The sequence below is a fragment of the Engystomops pustulosus genome, chromosome 3 (genome assembly GCF_040894005.1).
Source record: "Engystomops pustulosus chromosome 3, aEngPut4.maternal, whole genome shotgun sequence".
NCBI lineage: Eukaryota > Metazoa > Chordata > Amphibia > Anura > Leptodactylidae > Engystomops > Engystomops pustulosus.
Window position 1 is genome coordinate 59,944,987 of NC_092413.1, and position 18,580 is coordinate 59,963,566.

The 18,580-nt window shown below is 41.6% G+C and overlaps 1 protein-coding gene across 3 annotated transcripts in view; it reads right to left on the reverse strand.

The window, feature by feature from the left end:
- STRN (striatin) overlaps nt 1-18,580 on the reverse strand; it is an 83,276-nt gene that overhangs the window by 13,626 nt on the left and 51,070 nt on the right. For 2 of the 3 annotated variants that reach the window (XM_072140911.1, XM_072140910.1), the window contains 3 exons: nt 12,197-12,340; nt 4,130-4,266; nt 908-1,083 (listed from right to left, as the gene is read on the reverse strand). In XM_072140911.1, the coding sequence (XP_071997012.1) occupies nt 908-1,083; nt 4,130-4,266; nt 12,197-12,340 (457 nt within the window). Of the gene's footprint in view, nt 1-907; nt 1,084-4,129; nt 4,267-12,196; nt 12,341-12,695; nt 12,783-18,580 lie in introns of all 3 variants that reach the window. The other variant, XM_072140909.1, reaches the window with a different exon arrangement.

Genomic DNA, 18,580 nt, shown 5'->3' on the forward strand with positions numbered 1-18,580 from the left:
GCACTCAGAGCCCTTTCAGTGGGCACTCAGGCCATCACCAGAGATGACTCCAGGTATCTTCCTGCAATCACAGAAAGCCCAGGACTTGCTTTGCACAGAGGTATTTTAAAGTGACAGCTCTACCTGGGACTATTTTCTGCTTTATTGGTGTCCTCAGGGGGCTGGTATCAATGAAAACTGTGACAGAGAAGGGAGTATAAATCACAAATTAGATTTCTGTGTTGGCACTTTGCGATAAATAAGCGGGTCTTTGTTGTAGTTTGGGCACTCTGTCTCTAAAAGGTTCGCCATCACTGTTCTATGATGAGCTATCTTCAGACTGCAATACATATTACAACCACTAGATGTCCATCATAAAACTTCAAAACCACAAAGCTTTATATTAAGAAAGTTTTCTCCCCAGTTTGAGAGAGATTTAGCCGAAGAGTCCAGCTTTCATTTTATAAGTAGCTGTGGGAAAAATAAAAGCTGAGCTCTGATTGGTTTTCATGAGCATCTATAACAGTTCTGCTCTCAGACACTTCTGATAAAACTTCCCCAATATGTCTGGTATTCAAGATTAAAGCGTTTTGTTTTTTTTTTCATTATGAAAATATCACTAAAAAGTTGTATTAATCTGATAAATCACATATCATATATCATAATCTCCTTCGGTATGGTCTACCCTGATAGGTCTAGACAATAGTTTCCTGTATGAGAAACAGGGGACACAGTAATGTTCTCAAGTAAACAGCAAATGCAAATTAGCAAAGTAGATGCTGTGCTAGAAGACAGCTCATGACCAGAGGTGGGTTGCCCTGAGGGTCCTCAGACCCCAAAGGCAGCTTCACAGGCATCAATAGTAAAAAAGTCATCAAGCCATCAAGTTTAGTGTTAAATGAGATGCTTTAAAACATCATAGTCATACTTTTTTGCAGGAGCAGTCTTTTGTAGATTCCACATCTTTAATGTATGATCTTCTGATGCAGTTATCAAGACAGGCTCTGTTGGGTGGAATGCAAGCCCCCTTATTCCATCAAAATGACTTCGTAGAGTGAATTTAGGGTTCCATGTTTTCCTAAGGGCATCCTTGTTGTTTGCAATCTGTGAAGGTAATAGCATCAAGTAAAATGTGCAAGCAATTTTAAGGGGCATTGTAACCAACTTTTACTATTCTATAGTAAAAGCCCCCTCACATATGGTATGAAATACAGTCCTCGTGTATACCCAGTTATGTAAAAACTTGCCTATTCACCTATAAAAGTCATTTGCAAAGTCATGTAAAAATGAGGTGAGAAGAGCCACTTCAGATGCCCATATCTTGGGTATTATTGTACAAAAACATGGTACCTTCATAAAAAAAAAAAAGACTATTTCTGTAGTTCACAGAACCTCAAACAAGCCTGATGAAGATAAGGTGCATATGACAGTGGCTTTCTCATCCTCTCTCATCCATCTCTGTGGTTGGAGATATCCAATGATGGTGTCTGGGTTACATCCAATGGTCTTGTTGGCATGTGAAGCAGCGAACATCACAAACCAGGAGGCTCCTGGGAGGGGCCCATGAATGTATCTATTCTACTAACATTTCATTCTTCTGTTTCTGCATATTAATCACGAAAGCAAATCTATAGCCAATAAAACCATGTTTAGCCCCTGGAAAGACTATTCCTTCTTAAGAATAATAGATATCCTGTTGTAAGCTGAAAAATAAACTAGAGAATCTTTTCTGTGTGTCTGATTCTTCCTATGCATACATAGGTGATAACTACCTAATTTTGGGCAGATATCAATAAATTGAGTAACACAGATTTTAGTGTGCAATCCACCACTCAGGTTCTTATCTTTAAAGGGAACCTGTCATTGGGAAGGTAATTTTTACATGATAACAGGTAACCTCTCAATAGCATCTGGAATGAGGATTTTGTCATGCAACTGAATAATTCCAGTGCTTTTTATTAGCTTCTTTGACATTACCTGGTTCCCTGCCAGATTAATGGGGTAAAGTCTGCTCCTTTAAGAAAATATACAAAAAATAATATAAAAAAAAAAAAGAAAGAAAGAAGAAAAGAGGCGTTTTTGAAGAAAGCCTTTGTTTTGGACCTTTGCAATAACCAAAGGCCTAAGGGTAGCACGGTTTAACCCCTTAGCGCTCTGCGACGTAGCTGTAGTGCGCTGAGTCCCCCGAATAGCGCTCAGCGCAGTACAGCTACTGCGCAGAGACGATGCCGGTTCAGCACTGCACAGCAGCTGAACCGGCATCGGGGGTCGCGGGATTTCAGCGGTAATCTACTGCTGACATCCCGGGCTAACACCCGCGGTCGGAGTGGGCTCCGATCGCGGGTGTTTAACCCGTTAAATGCCGTGGTCAACGCGACCGCGGCATTTAACATGCCTTCCGGGGGTCTTTACCCCACGATCGGCGCCCCCACGCCGTTTTCGGAGGCGCCGATAGCTGCTATGGCACCTCTGGGGTCCGATTGGGACCCCAGAGAAGCCTGAAGGCAGTGCCTTTAAGATGGCATCTGTGACGTCATCTTAAAGGCAAAGTGGCAGCCTATGCATCTGCATAGCTGGCAATGCTAATACCCTGCAATACATGAGTATTGAATAGTATTATCATGAAAAAGCAATCAGATGATTGCTTGTTCATGTCCCATGGTGGATCAAGTAAAAAAAAATGAAAAAAAAAAATGTTTTTCAATAAAAAATTACTTTGTAAATCGCTAAAAATGCCCATAAGCCCCAAAACATATAAAGAGACATATAACGCTCAAAAAAGTCTAAATCATAACACAAACCCCACATATATAGTATCACCGCGTCCGCAACAATCCATAGAATAAAACTAAATAACTATTGAACCCATATGATGAACGCCGTAAAAAAAAAATTATGATTTTTACCTATTATATCCCACTAAAAATACAATAAAAAGTGATCAACAAAACATATGTACTCCAGACTGATACTGTTGCAAAGAACAACATGTCCCGCAAAAAAACAAGCCATCAACCAGCTCTGTAGCCAAAAACGTAACAATGTTATGCCACTTGGAAGACGGCGATGCAAAAATGATAGATTTTTCCCCACATTAGGGTTTTATTTGGCAAATTTAGTAAAACATAAGAAAAAATATTCATGTCTGGTATCCCCGTAATCGTATCGACCCATAGAATAAAGATAACATGATTATTAGGCTATACGGTGAACACGAAAAAAAAAAAGTAACGGAAAAGCGAAAATTTTATAGCCTTCAAAAGAGGGCAACGAGAAAACTAAAATCCTGTCAGCTGCAGGACGCACCTTCCCTTCTGCGCCTCGCTATCTTTTTGAAATGTGTAAATTTTAGGGCTAAATGAACGTATAACCGACAAAATATGACCATTCTAAATTTCACTGCCATTTTGATTCAATTACTATGAAGATCTCAAGGGGTTAACAATCTTCGTAAATGCGGTTTCTGATAGCTTGAGGGGTGCAGATTTGAAAATGGGTTGGTTATATAGGGGGTTTTAATGCTAAATATGTAAAATCTAATTTCAAACATTATTTATCCCCAAAATAGTCAATTCTGAAAATACGGAAAATCGCTATTCGATTTGTAAGCCGTGTAACGGCAAAATAAATTATCCAGACATTTCAAAAATTATGAAAAAGTAAAGTAGACATATGGGAAATGTTATTCGGCAAGTTATTTAGGTGGTAAACCGATCTGCCTGAAAACGCGGTGATTTCGAATTACGAAAATGGCAAATTTTTCTAAAAATTCATCATTTTTTTTTTCTTTTTTTGGTAAATAAACGCAAAACTTATCAGCCAAAATTTACCACTAAAATGAAGTACAAGATGTGGGGAAAAAACTATCGCTTTAATAAGTAACAGTGTTCAAAAGTTATAACCATATAAAGAGACGCAGGTCAGAATCCAAAAAATGGGACTGAGCCTTAAGCTACAAAATGGCTGCATCCTTAAGGGGTTAAAGAATATTAGCAGACATGTTTTGTCATCTCATACATGTAATAGATACGTAGATGAGTGATGTATCCAATATTAACATTTCATAATAAACTGCACTTTGCTCAATATAAAGAAGGACTGTACGAATATTTTAACACAAGTTATTTATCAGCAAGAACCTGAAACTTACATCATACGTCAATGAGTCTGCCTCATTGGCCACTGTGAGTCCAGCCAATTCTCCTAGTCCTAGGTCATTCTCTAATGCCTCATCCGCTCCCATGATGAAAGATTTTCCAGACGATGGTGGAAATGTTAATGCTTCAACTGCAGAAAACATACAAAGACGTTTTTTAATATACAAATACAGAACAGGCCATGTAGCTTTATAAGCATTTATTCATTTATAGTATTTCAATAAGACAATCCAAAACAGATCAATAACAATTCGGTTTCAACACAGCAGGATTATACACAAAACAACATAAAAGTCAGCGTATACACAAGACAGGTAGAATGTAAAAATAAATATGACATAATGATGTATAGAGAACCAATGCATCTTCCATTATATAATGGAAAAATATGCAAAATAGCTTGATAATAGAAATTAAATTATGGTTTATAGTAACATAACAGTATAAATGAACCTGTCACCACCGCACAAATATAGCAAAGCAAATCCATCTGTTTTGCCTTGCTATATGCAGTGTTGACTGGATCATTTATACTATTATGTTACTATCACTCGTCATTTTGTTATGTATAACAAGTATACTGCATCGTTCCCCCAGAATCCTGCAGTGTCTGAGGAAGGTCCCTAGGCTGAGAGAAACGTTATTGACCGTTTTGCCTTATCAAAATATTCCCATGAATGAATGAAAAAAATAAGCACTTTAATGATCATCTAGCAATGTTTGTGCCAAATTTTTCTTTGCTCCCAAGGAGTGGTATCCTATAAGTGTACCCTGTACCCCATGTAGTGATGTGTAAGAATAGAAAATAATGTAAAAAATCATTAAAAAAAAATTGTGGTAAAATTTAACGCAGCTAAATACTCACTTCTGCCTGAACATCAAGGAGAAACTTTTTACGACCACCACACTACTTCATATCTCTTGCACATGATTCTGGTGTGCTCTTAGACCACAAACAACGGGCCCAAGGGGAATTTGCTCAAGCTGCAAAAACAGAGGTCCCAGTTTTTGTGCCCTGTGCAGTGGAAATGCACACAGGATGTGTGCTTGAGCCTATAGAAATACTCATACTTACGCATAGATAAAGGCACTGATATTTATTATCCATGGCCTCCTTCCTTCTAAAATCAACTTTTTAAATTATACCAATGAGATTAAGGGGCTCGGTTGTGTGTTTTCAGAGCCCCTCAGTAATATCTTTTCACTTTTTAAGAGAGGAAAACAGCAATCTAAATGCTATTAGGTGTTTGTGGAACCCAAAGTTGGTGCTTGCAGCTGATGGTCCAGGTGCACAAAGCCAATACCGATACATTCAATGGAGGAAGCCACAGGACTCGTGGAATTAAAATCTTGTAGTATTTATTTCATCCAAGCCTATAAACACAACGTTTCACCAAGAATCTTCATCAAGCATAAAAACATATATATACACATCCCTTAAGTGACAAAACTTCCCATTGTGACACACTATATTTTATATGAGAAATTCATTAATGTAATATAAAATATACACACACACAGTGCATAGCATTCTCACAAGACCAATAACCCATTTAAAAAAATGTATATTTTTTTGTGAATATTCTCAAAATCCAGTAACATGTGCTACTCATTATTGCGCCTGTCTGCAAAACGCCTCCTCGGATGGCTGGTCTTCACTGCGCATGAGTAGTTGTTCATGTTGTCACAGCAACTCATGTGATCTCGGCAATGTTTGTTATAATCACATGATCGGAATGTAGATAATGTCACAATGTCTCCGGATGTATGTACCCATAATCAATATCTATTTTTCTCATGCACCAAGTAAGTGAATAGTCATCTCTCCGTCTTTCCAGCGTCTCCAATCACTCCTATTATAGTATTTTATTTATTGTGGAAAAAGGAAGACACATGTATTATATAGCTATCTGCTCAAAGTCAAGACCATTGGCCAAGTAATCACTTGCATTCTCCTACATATAAAGATGGCTATAGGTAAAGTATAAATACATAAATGTTGGAGCATGCGAGTGATTACTTGACTTTGTGCAGATAGGAATACACATATTCACAATACAGGCAGTCCCCGGGTTACATACAAGATAGGGTCTGGAGGTTTGTTCTTAAGTTGAATTTGTATGTAAGTCGAAACTGTATATTTTATAATGGAAGTTCTAGACAATTTCTTTTCTTTTGCCCCAGTGACATTTGGAGTTTCAAAATTTTTGGTGTAATTGGACCAAGAATTATCAATAAAGCTTCATTACAGACACCTTACAGCTGATTATTGCAGTCTGGGATTATAGTAACATCCAGAGAGATTCACCAGAGGTCACATGGGGCAGAGGGGTCCGTCTGTAACTATGGGTTGTCTGTAAGTCGGGTGTCCTTAAGTAGGGGACCGCCTGTAATCACTTGCATACTCCAACATTTATGTATTTATACTTTACCGATAGCCATCTTTATATCAGGTGATACCTAAATATTAGGAATGTTTTATGAAGCGGAATATATATCTCACGGTAGCGGATCTATTATGGGGACACATGCTACTGTGAGATATATATTCTGCTTCATAAAACGTTCCTTCTATTTTGTATTCCATGACATGTATTTATACTTTACCTATAGCCATCTTTATATGTAGGAGAATGCAAGTGATTACTTGGCCAATGCTCTTGACTTTAAGCAGATAGCTATATAATACAAGTGTCTTCCTTTCTACACAAATAAAATACTATAATAGGAGTGATTGGAGATGCTGGAAAGACGGAGAGATGACTATTCACTTACCTGGTACATATGGAAAAACAGATATTGATTATGGGGCACATATAACCAGAGACATTGTTATAATCACATGATCAGAATGTAGATGATGTCACAAACATTGCCGAGATCACATGGGTTGCCGTGACAACATGAACAACTACTCATGCGCAGTGAAGACCAGCCATCCGAGGAGGCGTTTTGCGGACAGGTGCACTAATGAGTAGCAAGTTTCTAAATTTTGAGAATATTTTCTATAAAAAAGTAATTTTGTTATTAAATTGGTTATTGGTCTTGTGAGAATACCATGCAGTGTGTGTGTGTGTGTGCCTACGCCATGTTTTTATGCATGTTTTTCGATGAATCAAAATGTCGTGTTAATAGGATTGGATAAAATAAATACTACAATATTTTAATTCCACAAGTGCAGTGGCTTCCTCCTTTAAATCTTTTCATTGTTACAATGAGCATAGCAGGTCTGCCCTCCTTCTGCACTTTCTGTTGCTGCTGGATAACACATGCAGGGGGAGGGAGAGACATGTTCTGCTCAATGTAACAATGAGTGAAAAGACATCACTAAGGGGCTCTGGAAACTGCCCCCACAGCCCTTCTAGCTCAGAAGCATCATTTTAAATGTTGATTTTAAAAGGAGGGAAGCCATGAATAAGAAACATAAGATTACCACAGTCACAGTGTTTGGATCTATGAGTTACGCTACATTCACACGAACGTTTGGGTGACTTGTATACGGCCGACGTACACTCACCGGCCACTTTATTAGGTACACCATGCTAGTAACGGGTTGGACCCCCTTTTGCCTTCAGAACTGCCTCAATTCTTCGTGGCATAGATTCAACAAGGTGCTGGAAGCATTCCTCAGAGATTTTGGTCCATATTGACATGATGGCATCACACAGTTGCCGCAGATTTGTCGGCTGCACATCCATGATGCGAATCTCCCGTTCCACCACATCCCAAAGATGCTCTATTGGATTGAGATCTGGTGACTGTGGAGGCCATTTGAGTACAGTGACCTCATTGTCATGTTCAAGAAACCAGTCTGAGATGATTCCAGCTTTATGACATGGCGCATTATCCTGCTGAAAGTAGCCATCAGATGTTGGGTACATTGTGGTCATAAAGGGATGGACATGGTCAGCAACAATACCCAGGTAGGCTGTGGCGTTGCAACGATGCTCAATTGGTACCAAGGGGCCCAAAGAGTGCCAAGAAAATATTCCACACACCATGACACCACCACCACCAGCCTGAACCGTTGATACAAGGCAGGATGGATCCTTGCTTTCATGTTGTTGACGCCAAATTCTGACCCTACCATCCGAATGTCGCAGCAGAAATCGACACTCATCAGACCAGGCAACATTTTTTCCAATCTTCTACTGTCCAATTTCGATGAGCTTGTGCAAATTGTAGCCTCAGTTTCCTGTTCGTAGCTGAAAGGAATGGCACCCGGTGTGGTCTTCTGCTGCTGTAGCCCATCTGCCTCAAAGTTCGACATACTGTGCGTTCAGAGATGCTCTTCTGCCTACCTTGGTTGTAACGGGTGGCGATTTGAGTCACTGTTGCCTTTCTATCAGCTCGAACCAGTCTGCCCATTCTCCTCTGACCTCTGGCATCAACAAGGCATTTCCGCCCACAGAACTGCCGCTCACTGGATGTTTTTTTCTTTTTTGGACCATTCTCTGTAAATCCTAGAGATGGTTGTGCGTGAAAATCCCAGTAGATCAGCAGTTTCTGAAATACTCAGACCAGCCCTTCTGGCACCAACAACCATGCCACGTTCAAAGGCACTCAAATCACCTTTCTTCCCCATACTGATGCTCGGTTTGAACTGCAGGAGATTGTCTTGACCAGGTCTACATGCCTAAATGCACTGAGTTGCCGCCATGTGATTGGCTGATTAGAAATTAAGTGTTAACGAGCAGTTGGACAGGTGTACCTAATAAAGTGGCCGGTGGGTGTATATACGGTGTATATACGTCCCCCATAGCCAACAATAGGCGCACAGTGCCAAGCAGGATGGGTACGGTGCACCGGAACGTAGCCGGGAGAAAGACAGGACATGTCCCATCTTTCCCTGTAATATGGGGCCGTGCGCCATGTATCGCTATGGAGAGGGGCGAGGGTGAGCAGCGCTTACCCCCCCCCCTCTCCCGGGTGCCGCCGTGTGAATGTAGCCTAAGTGTTTATCATGCTGGATATTCAGTGTAGATTTCTTTTAAAGAACATCATGTCAACAACTTTGCCAATTTTCCAAACCCTGAATTTCATGCTGTTAAAGGGCACCTACCACCACAAATCTACCTATAAAGGTAGATCGGGTGGTAGGTGGATCAATGGGACGTGAGGATAGCCCTTTTAAGGGCTAATCCTCGCGTCCCCGCACTTTTTTGGAAACTTTTATTACCCTAATATGTAAATTTTGTTATGCGGCTACTGGGGCGTGAAGTAGCCGCATCCGAGGTTACACGAGGCGGCTACTCCACGCCCCGGTAGCCACTTTACCCCTCCTACTCACCATCTTCGGCGCGCAGCTGCTCGTAGCTGCGCGCCCTCGTCCGACGATCCTGCCGTCAGCGCATGCGCAGAACAGCAGGCCCTCGCCTGTGCAGCCCTGGCTTCGGAGCAGTGACCGCGCAGGCGCGGGCCTGCTGTTCAGCGCATGCGCAGACGGCAGGATCGTCGGACGAGGGCGCGCAGCTACGAGCAGCTGCGCGCCGAAGATGGTGAGTAGGAGGGGTAAAGTGGCTACCAGGGCGTGGAGTAGCCGCCTCGTGTAACCTCAGATGCGGCTACTCCACGCCCCAGTAGCCGAATAACAAAATTTACATATTAGGGTAATAAAAGTTTCCAAAAAAGTGCAGAGACGCAAGGATTAGCCCTTAAAAGGGCTATCCTCACGTCCCATTGATTCACCTACCACCTGATATACCTTTATAGGTAGATTTGTGGTGGTAAGTTTCCTTTAAATATCAATATAAATATTTATTTTTTGCAATTCCTAATTTGAGAATTAGGAACCACGATGATGAGCAATGTTTCAGAAAATCAGAAGCAATCCTTCGTTCCAGATGAAAAGTAAAAAAAATTTAATGGACTTCAATAAAAATAAAGTAACAATATACAATTCAGATGAAATATATAAATAAAAATAAATTTACAAAAAGTAAAATAAAATTAAAGAAACATGGTGTGGAGCAAAGCTTGAGAGAGTGAAGAGTCTTTGTGTGGAGACAAAGAGACAAAAGACTGATGGTGGTGTCCAATGATGTTTCTCTCCTACTCACTCTCCCACACACAGTCTCCCACCTAGTCATTAGTATAGTATCTGAGGACCAAAGATGATCCCATTCTACTTCATAAATATGCAAACTTAACTAATTAACTTATATATGCATATGCTATTAACATATAGATGTGCTATTATAAAGGTTGACTCGCCTAGCAGATACCAGTATTCCAAGGGAACTATGAAACCATAATGTACCATGACAAGCCAAGATAAATGACAGTATTCATGGATTGTCTTATTTTTGGGAAAATGGGGTACAGGGAGCCTGAGCTTGCATAGGCTCAAATCACATCTGCATTGCAAATTCTGCAATCCCTGTACAATAACTGAAGTACAGAAGCACTTTTTCTCCTATAAGCACAAGCTTAGTCCTGACAGTAACTTAGAGGTCTGCTAAATATGAACTGCCAAAGGATACCAGAGCCCAAGCTTTCAAATGACTACAAAAGGCTACTGCCCATTTAAGGGGATACACCTTCTTTCCAGCATGTGATTGGTTTCCTCTCACAATTTCTTTTGCCAAATATATAAATAGATCAACTGCAGAACAGACTTGGAGAAGACGACTGATACAACAGGGTCATTGATGCGAGTTTCTTGTCTCTTACAACAAGCTGCCAGTGTTCTTTACAATAAGCTTGTCACAATCTGCAGTGTATCAAGCCGCTAGCAGGGTCCATATGAGCAATTTCTCCTATAATATCTCTTTTTCAAGCAGCTCCACAAAGAAGCAATATAGTGACAGCCACAACAAAATGTGACAGATGCTTAGTTTAAGATTAGGAGACAGGGAAAATGTATGGTAGGTTGTTGCTTGGAGACCGGCTTCATGCAACATATGTGGAGGAGTCTGATGAATCACAAGAGCAGATCTACCACAAGCACCAACATCTCATCCCTCCTACTATCCAAATCCTCCAAGCCCAAAGTACTCAATTCATACAGTGTAGGATTCTGATCTATCAACGGGATTTGCACTGTGTTAGGAACTTTTTTGGATCCATTTCAGAGATTCACACCTACATAAGTCATCCAGCTATAGGGCCAAGAAAGGACTCCGATACCCATGAAATGTGTGCTGCCGCCACATATTGTCCATAATGCCGTTCCTCAATTAAATAATTGCAGGGAGCTCCAATGTAACTTTTTCTTAAATGACTTATATCACTACCCATACAAACTACCGTACTATGCACCATTTGGCCCACAGATGCTGCCCATACCTTTGTTTATTTTTACTTCTTCAGTGCCTATGGAAATATGAAAATTGGGCTCAAGTACTTTGGAAGGCATTATCAGAGTCTCAGGGTTCTGGCTCCACAGCAACAACAACAACCACTGCCCCACCACCAAATGTCATTTCATGCTCCAGCCTTCAGCCATGTCCCTCCTCGGATCAGAGAAATGTACAGCTTGGGCCCTGACGTGCTCTGCCAAAGAACTTCAGCATAAATGGTATATTTCTTAAGTGAAGTTCTGGGCTAGACAATAAAAACAAAAGGTACAGGTGGCATGCGTTGACATAGCACTACATATCAAAGCAATTGTTTGGGCTTATCATTCGTGGTGATGGATTCTGTTTAAAAAGATATCAACCAGTTGTAAAAACACAAAATCCACCTAGAAATACTCACCTCCGCTCCGTTTCATCTTGATCCCAGTGGTTTTCTTCGCTAGTCTTGACACGCCAAGACTTATAATTAGTAGGCAGGAACGCGGGGACAAGATGTCCGACACTCTGGGCTCCCGATTATGCACGCCCTTGTACCTCCATCTCCCTTGCTGGGAACAATGGAGAGTGAGGTGCCATCACATGCTGCCGCCTGCTAATTATAAAAGTTTCTTTTCTAGGTGATCCTAGCAAAGAACAACACAGAGATCAAGATGAAGAAGAGCGCAGGTGAGTATTTCTAGGTGCTTTTTCAACTGGTTGATTTTCTTTCAGAAGTACTGTTACTGTTTTGTAACGACTAATAAATCATTAGTAAAATCTAACCTTCATCTGTTCGGTTAACTTCTGTTTCGCTGAGTCGGGAGCTTGCAGGTCTTGAAGAAGACACCACAGAGGGCTGTAATGATGGAAGCTCATCAACATCTCGAAGATTTGCCAACATATCCTGAAGCTTCGATCTATTTGGCCCTAATGACAAGAGAGAAAAAAAGAAAAGAAAAAGAAAAGAAAAACAGGGATCATAAAATATCTACAGCCATACACTCCTACTTCACCATTACATCAAGAAAGCTAGTGTCAAGTCAAAGCCAAGACTTTCGCTGAGCAAAATAATTCTAAGCTTGTGGAGCTTTGAAATTTAACAGAAAAAAAAGGAAAGAAAAAATGAAATGTATCCATTCCAAGGCAAAATTTTAGGGGGTCAATAATATAGAAGCGAAAGTAAACACAACTTCATGTCATACATAATGAAAAACATTAACGGCAGCCAATCAGAATGGAGGCATGTCTATCATCTAAGTCCTCGGATCCCACTGACACTTACCTGTGCTCTTCTCCAACATGCTCCCACATCCCTGTTTTGATTGTTTTATGTGGGACACAGGCTGAGACATTTCTTCTGAGGTTTTTCCTGTTATAAGTTTAGGGACAAAATGCTCTTTAAGAAATAGGAAGGTCTGACCAGCAGTCCAAGACATTTCCTGAATCAGCAAATGTGCTTTACTCTAAAGCCATTAAATACTAAATACCTCATTTAATATTATGACATCACTAGTATAGATTTATTTACAGATTTAGGAAATGTGCAAGAGGTGAGAAATAGTATTTACCTGTTTGATAAACCCATGCAGAGTTTCAGATAGATTTAGTAGACTGTTAACAGCGAACTGACTGTGCACTGCACCAAAGTTTCAGTTGTTTTTCAACCTAAACAAACTGGTCCGGTTTTAACCCCTTATCGCCGACACTAGTTTTCAGCTCAATGACCAGACTCGATTTTTCAAATCTGACAAGTCTCACGATAATTGGTTATAACTTCGGAACGCTTTAATATATCCCGGTGATTTTGAGAATGTTTTCTCGTGACACATTGTACTTCATGTTAGTTATAAAATTTAAGTGATAAGTTTTGCGTTTCGTTCTGAAAAAAAGTGAAAATTTGGCAAAAGTTTGTAAAAATTCTTCATTTTCCAAGTTTGAAATGTTCTGGTTTCCAGACAAGATGTAAAACTACCCAAAAAGTTTGATAATTAACATTTACAGAATGTCTGCTTTATGTTGGGATGATAATTTATGCTTCCGGTCATTTTTCTAGGATGTTCTGAGGCGCAGAACTTTAGGTGCAATTTTTCTTATTTTCATGAAAATTGCCAAAACTCACATTTTGAGGGACAACTCAGCTTCCAAGTGACTTTGAGAGGCCTAAATAATAGTAAAACCCCATAAATTACCCCACTATAGAAACTTCACCCCTCAACGTATGTAAAACAACTTCTATTAAGTCTATTAACCCTTTAAGTGTTTCACATGGGTTAAAAAATATGGACTTGCAATTTAGAAACTATAGAATTTTCTTGGAAAATACATACATTTAGGCCAAAACTGAAATTTTCTGAATAAATTAAATGATGAAACGCACTGCAACGCTTGATGCCCATTTCCTCCCGAGTTTACTGATACCCCATATGTGGTGGTAAACTGCTGTACGGGCGCACGGCCGAGTATAGAATGACTGGAGGAGCCATTCACAGCAGATTTGTATTGTCACATTGTACGACCTATAAATTTTAAATTTTTTTGGTAATACTAAACAAATGAGGGCTTATTTTTTATGGGATGAGATACAATGTATAGATAATTTATTTTGGGAGTCTAAAGCTTATTCATGAGATTATATTAACCATTTCACGGGGGACAAAAACAAAATCATCAATTTTTATTTTGGATTGTTAGCATTTTTTCCCCCCGCTCACCGTAATGTAAAAATAATATTTTATCTTTATTCTCTGGTTCACTACGATTGCGGTGATACCTCATTTATATAGTTTTTCTTATTTTTGCTTAATTTTCCTGAGCAAAACCAATATTGGAGAAAATCGCATTGTTTTTACTATTGACAACTTTTCAGGGCCATAACTTCTGTATTTTTCTGTTGTCAGATCCGGTTGAGGGCTTATTTTTTGCGAAAACAGTTCTTTTCAGTCGTATCATATTAGGGAACGTAACTTTTTTTGATCACTTTTTAGAACATTTTTTGTGATGGTGTTTGATGAAAAATTGTATATTATGGGAAGTTTTCCGAGTTTTTTTTTACGTAGTTCACCGAGCGGGTTCAATATTGGTTTAGATTTATTGTACAGATTGATACAGACGCGGTGATACCAAATATGTATGTTTTTGTGTTTTATTTACTGTATTTGCATTTTATGTGTTACTGGGGAGATTATGGGACTTTTATTTTATTTAATTATATTATAAAAAGATTTTTTTTTTTTTTTTTTTAACTTTTTTACATTTTCTACTTCTTGGCTTGAATAAGCGATCATCCGATCGCTTATTCAAGCCTTTACACTGCAATACACTTGCATGCTCAGTTACTTACAGCCGGGTCCTGCCAGGAGGCGGAACCCGGCACAGAGAGGAGCCGACAGCCCCGGGTGGGGGGTGGGGGGGTGCATCGCGGCGTGTAAGGGGTTAAACACCCGGGATCCGAGTTTTTCCAATCCCGGGTGTTAGTGCCGGGTCTGGGCTGTGATATCAACGCCCGACATCGGCACTATACTGACCCGATGTCCCGAAATCTTCTTCTGACACGGCGCCGTAGAAAGGCGTACGCGTCAGAAGAAGTACCCTTAATGACCGCCGTAAAAACCCGATAGGGCGGTCATTAAGGGGTTAAACAAACCAGAACCAATAATGGGCCCCCAAAATAAAACTATTTTATCAACAGTCAAATTCAGTAGGAGGCTTCCTTTAGCCCTGCACAATAATAAAACTTTGTAGTTTACAAACAGTAGTATAGTAAGGCAACCTGTAATATGGGACTGCAGGAGAATTTTATAGGAGATAGATAGGTGATAGGTAGATTGAAGATGAATCTGAAAGATAGTATAGATTTATAAATAGTTGATAGATTTATAGATGCAGAAATGTAAGGTAGATAATGTATAGATAGCACCTGAGTGAAGTTGGCCCTCCCACCTTGTGTCAAACATTAGTGCTACGTTTGTGCCACTATCATTTTTAATATATTCACTTTTTTGCAGAGGTCAGAAGAGTTAATTTCTTCCAAAGTACAATGTGTTTGCTAGCTCCCCCTGGTGATCAAGCCAGGGAAGTGTCACTAGGTTTGTTTTTTACCAGTTCATCCTAAACACCTGAACATACCTTAAAAGTGATAGCGGCACAAACGAAAATTTTTGCTGCACAAACCAGCACAAACGTAGCACTAACGTTTGACACCAGTTTTGTTTGATTCGGTTAATGTGGGGGGGGAGGGCAGGTTGAACTTTTGAACTTTAATTTTTTTGTTCATATATTCAAAACATAACCAGCACAAACGTAGCAGAATTGTTTAGTCCCAGTTTTGTTTGAAAATTTTGGGAAATGTGGGAGGCGGGGGGGGGGCTGGTTGACCTCTGGAAACTTTCATTAAAATCTTAAAAACTATAGCGGCACAAACAAAAATTTCTGCTACACAAACCAGCACAAACGTGTGATACCAATTTTGTTTGATTTGAACAAGGCGGGGGGGGGGGGCAACTTCACTGAGGTATAGATAGCTAGGTAGATGATAAAAGATATATAGATAATATACAACAGAAGAGTGATAGAAGATTGCTCAATTGATAGATAGCTAAATAGTAGATAGATATGGCGGATAATAGATCGGAGATAGGTAACTAGACAAAAAGCTAGATATAGATATAGCTAGATATATATAGGAAATAGATAAATGATAGGAGATTGATAACTAGATGGACAGATGATAGATATATAGACAGGAGATAAATCATAAGTATTTTAACCGGGGCATTCAAGGAACAATACATCCTCTGCGAACAAAAGTTCAAAGGCAGTGGGGTCCCTTTAAGACAGGGGGCCCTAGGCAAATGCCCAGTTTACCACCCCCGAACGCCGGCCCTGACTATGGATAACCTGTAGCCTGCTTATAAAAGCCAGGCAACATAACATGTATTTATTTTTCTATCCCTAGTGAACATTTAGGCCACATTAAACCGTATTTTATAGCATATGACACAATGTAAAGACTGACATATACTGCAGAAGGAGTGCAAATGTTCACTCCCACTTCTGAGGGAAGGAAACTGGACCATGTATCCCACTGCAAGTGATTCAGTTTTCAACTCGTACGCTCCAGCTCGGGCCCCTCCTACTCGTACGCTCCAGCTCGGGCCCCTCCTACTCGTACGCTCCAGCTCGGGCCCCTCCTACTCGTACGCTCCAGCTCGGGCCCCTCCTACTCGTACGCTCCAGCTCGGGCCCCTCCTACTCGTACGCTCCAGCTCGGGCCCCTCCTACTCGTACGCTCCAGCTCGGGCCCCTCCTACTCGTACGCTCCAGCTCGGGCCCCTCCTTCTCGTACGCTCCAGCTCGGGCCCCTCCTTCTCGTACGCTCCAGCTCGGGCCCCTCCTACTCGTACGCTCCAGCTCGGGCCCCTCCTACTCGTACGCTCCAGCTCGGGCCCCTCCTACTCGTACGCTCCAGCTCGGGCCCCTCCTACTCGTACGCTCCAGCTCGGGCCCCTCCTACTCGTACGCTCCAGCTCGGGCCCCTCCTACTCGTACGCTCCAGCTCGGGCCCCTCCTACTCGTACGCTCCAGCTCGGGCCCCTCCTTCTCGTACGCTCCAGCTCGGGCCCCTCCTACTCGTACGCTCCAGCTCGGGCCCCTCCTACTCGTACGCTCCAGCTCGGGCCCCTCCTACTCGTACGCTCCAGCTCGGGCCCCTCCTACTCGTACGCTCCAGCTCGGGCCCCTCCTACTCGTACGCTTTGATTCGGTTAATGTGGGGGGGGAGGGCAGGTTGAACTTTTGAACTTTAATTTTTTTGTTCATATATTCAAAACATAACCAGCACAAACGTAGCAGAATTGTTTAGTCCCAGTTTTGTTTGAAAATTTTGGGAAATGTGGGAGGCGGGGGGGGGGCTGGTTGACCTCTGGAAACTTTCATTAAAATCTTAAAAACTATAGCGGCACAAACAAAAATTTCTGCTACACAAACCAGCACAAACGTGTGATACCAATTTTGTTTGATTTGAACAAGGCGGGGGGGGGGGGCAACTTCACTGAGGTATAGATAGCTAGGTAGATGATAAAAGATATATAGATAATATACAACAGAAGAGTGATAGAAGATTGCTCAATTGATAGATAGCTAAATAGTAGATAGATATGGCGGATAATAGATCGGAGATAGGTAACTAGACAAAAAGCTAGATATAGATATAGCTAGATATATATAGGAAATAGATAAATGATAGGAGATTGATAACTAGATGGACAGATGATAGATATATAGACAGGAGATAAATCATAAGTATTTTAACCGGGGCATTCAAGGAACAATACATCCTCTGCGAACAAAAGTTCAAAGGCAGTGGGGTCCCTTTAAGACAGGGGGCCCTAGGCAAATGCCCAGTTTACCACCCCCGAACGCCGGCCCTGACTATGGATAACCTGTAGCCTGCTTATAAAAGCCAGGCAACATAACATGTATTTATTTTTCTATCCCTAGTGAACATTTAGGCCACATTAAACCGTATTTTATAGCATATGACACAATGTAAAGACTGACATATACTGCAGAAGGAGTGCAAATGTTCACTCCCACTTCTGAGGGAAGGAAACTGGACCATGTATCCCACTGCAAGTGATTCAGTTTTCAACTCGTACGCTCCAGCTCGGGCCCCTCCTACTCGTACGCTCCAGCTCGGGCCCCTCCTACTCGTACGCTCCAGCTCGGGCCCCTCCTACTCGTACGCTCCAGCTCGGGCCCCTCCTACTCGTACGCTCCAGCTCGGGCCCCTCCTACTCGTACGCTCCAGCTCGGGCCCCTCCTACTCGTACGCTCCAGCTCGGGCCCCTCCTACTCGTACGCTCCAGCTCGGGCCCCTCCTTCTCGTACGCTCCAGCTCGGGCCCCTCCTTCTCGTACGCTCCAGCTCGGGCCCCTCCTACTCGTACGCTCCAGCTCGGGCCCCTCCTACTCGTACGCTCCAGCTCGGGCCCCTCCTACTCGTACGCTCCAGCTCGGGCCCCTCCTACTCGTACGCTCCAGCTCGGGCCCCTCCTACTCGTACGCTCCAGCTCGGGCCCCTCCTACTCGTACGCTCCAGCTCGGGCCCCTCCTTCTCGTACGCTCCAGCTCGGGCCCCTCCTACTCGTACGCTCCAGCTCGGGCCCCT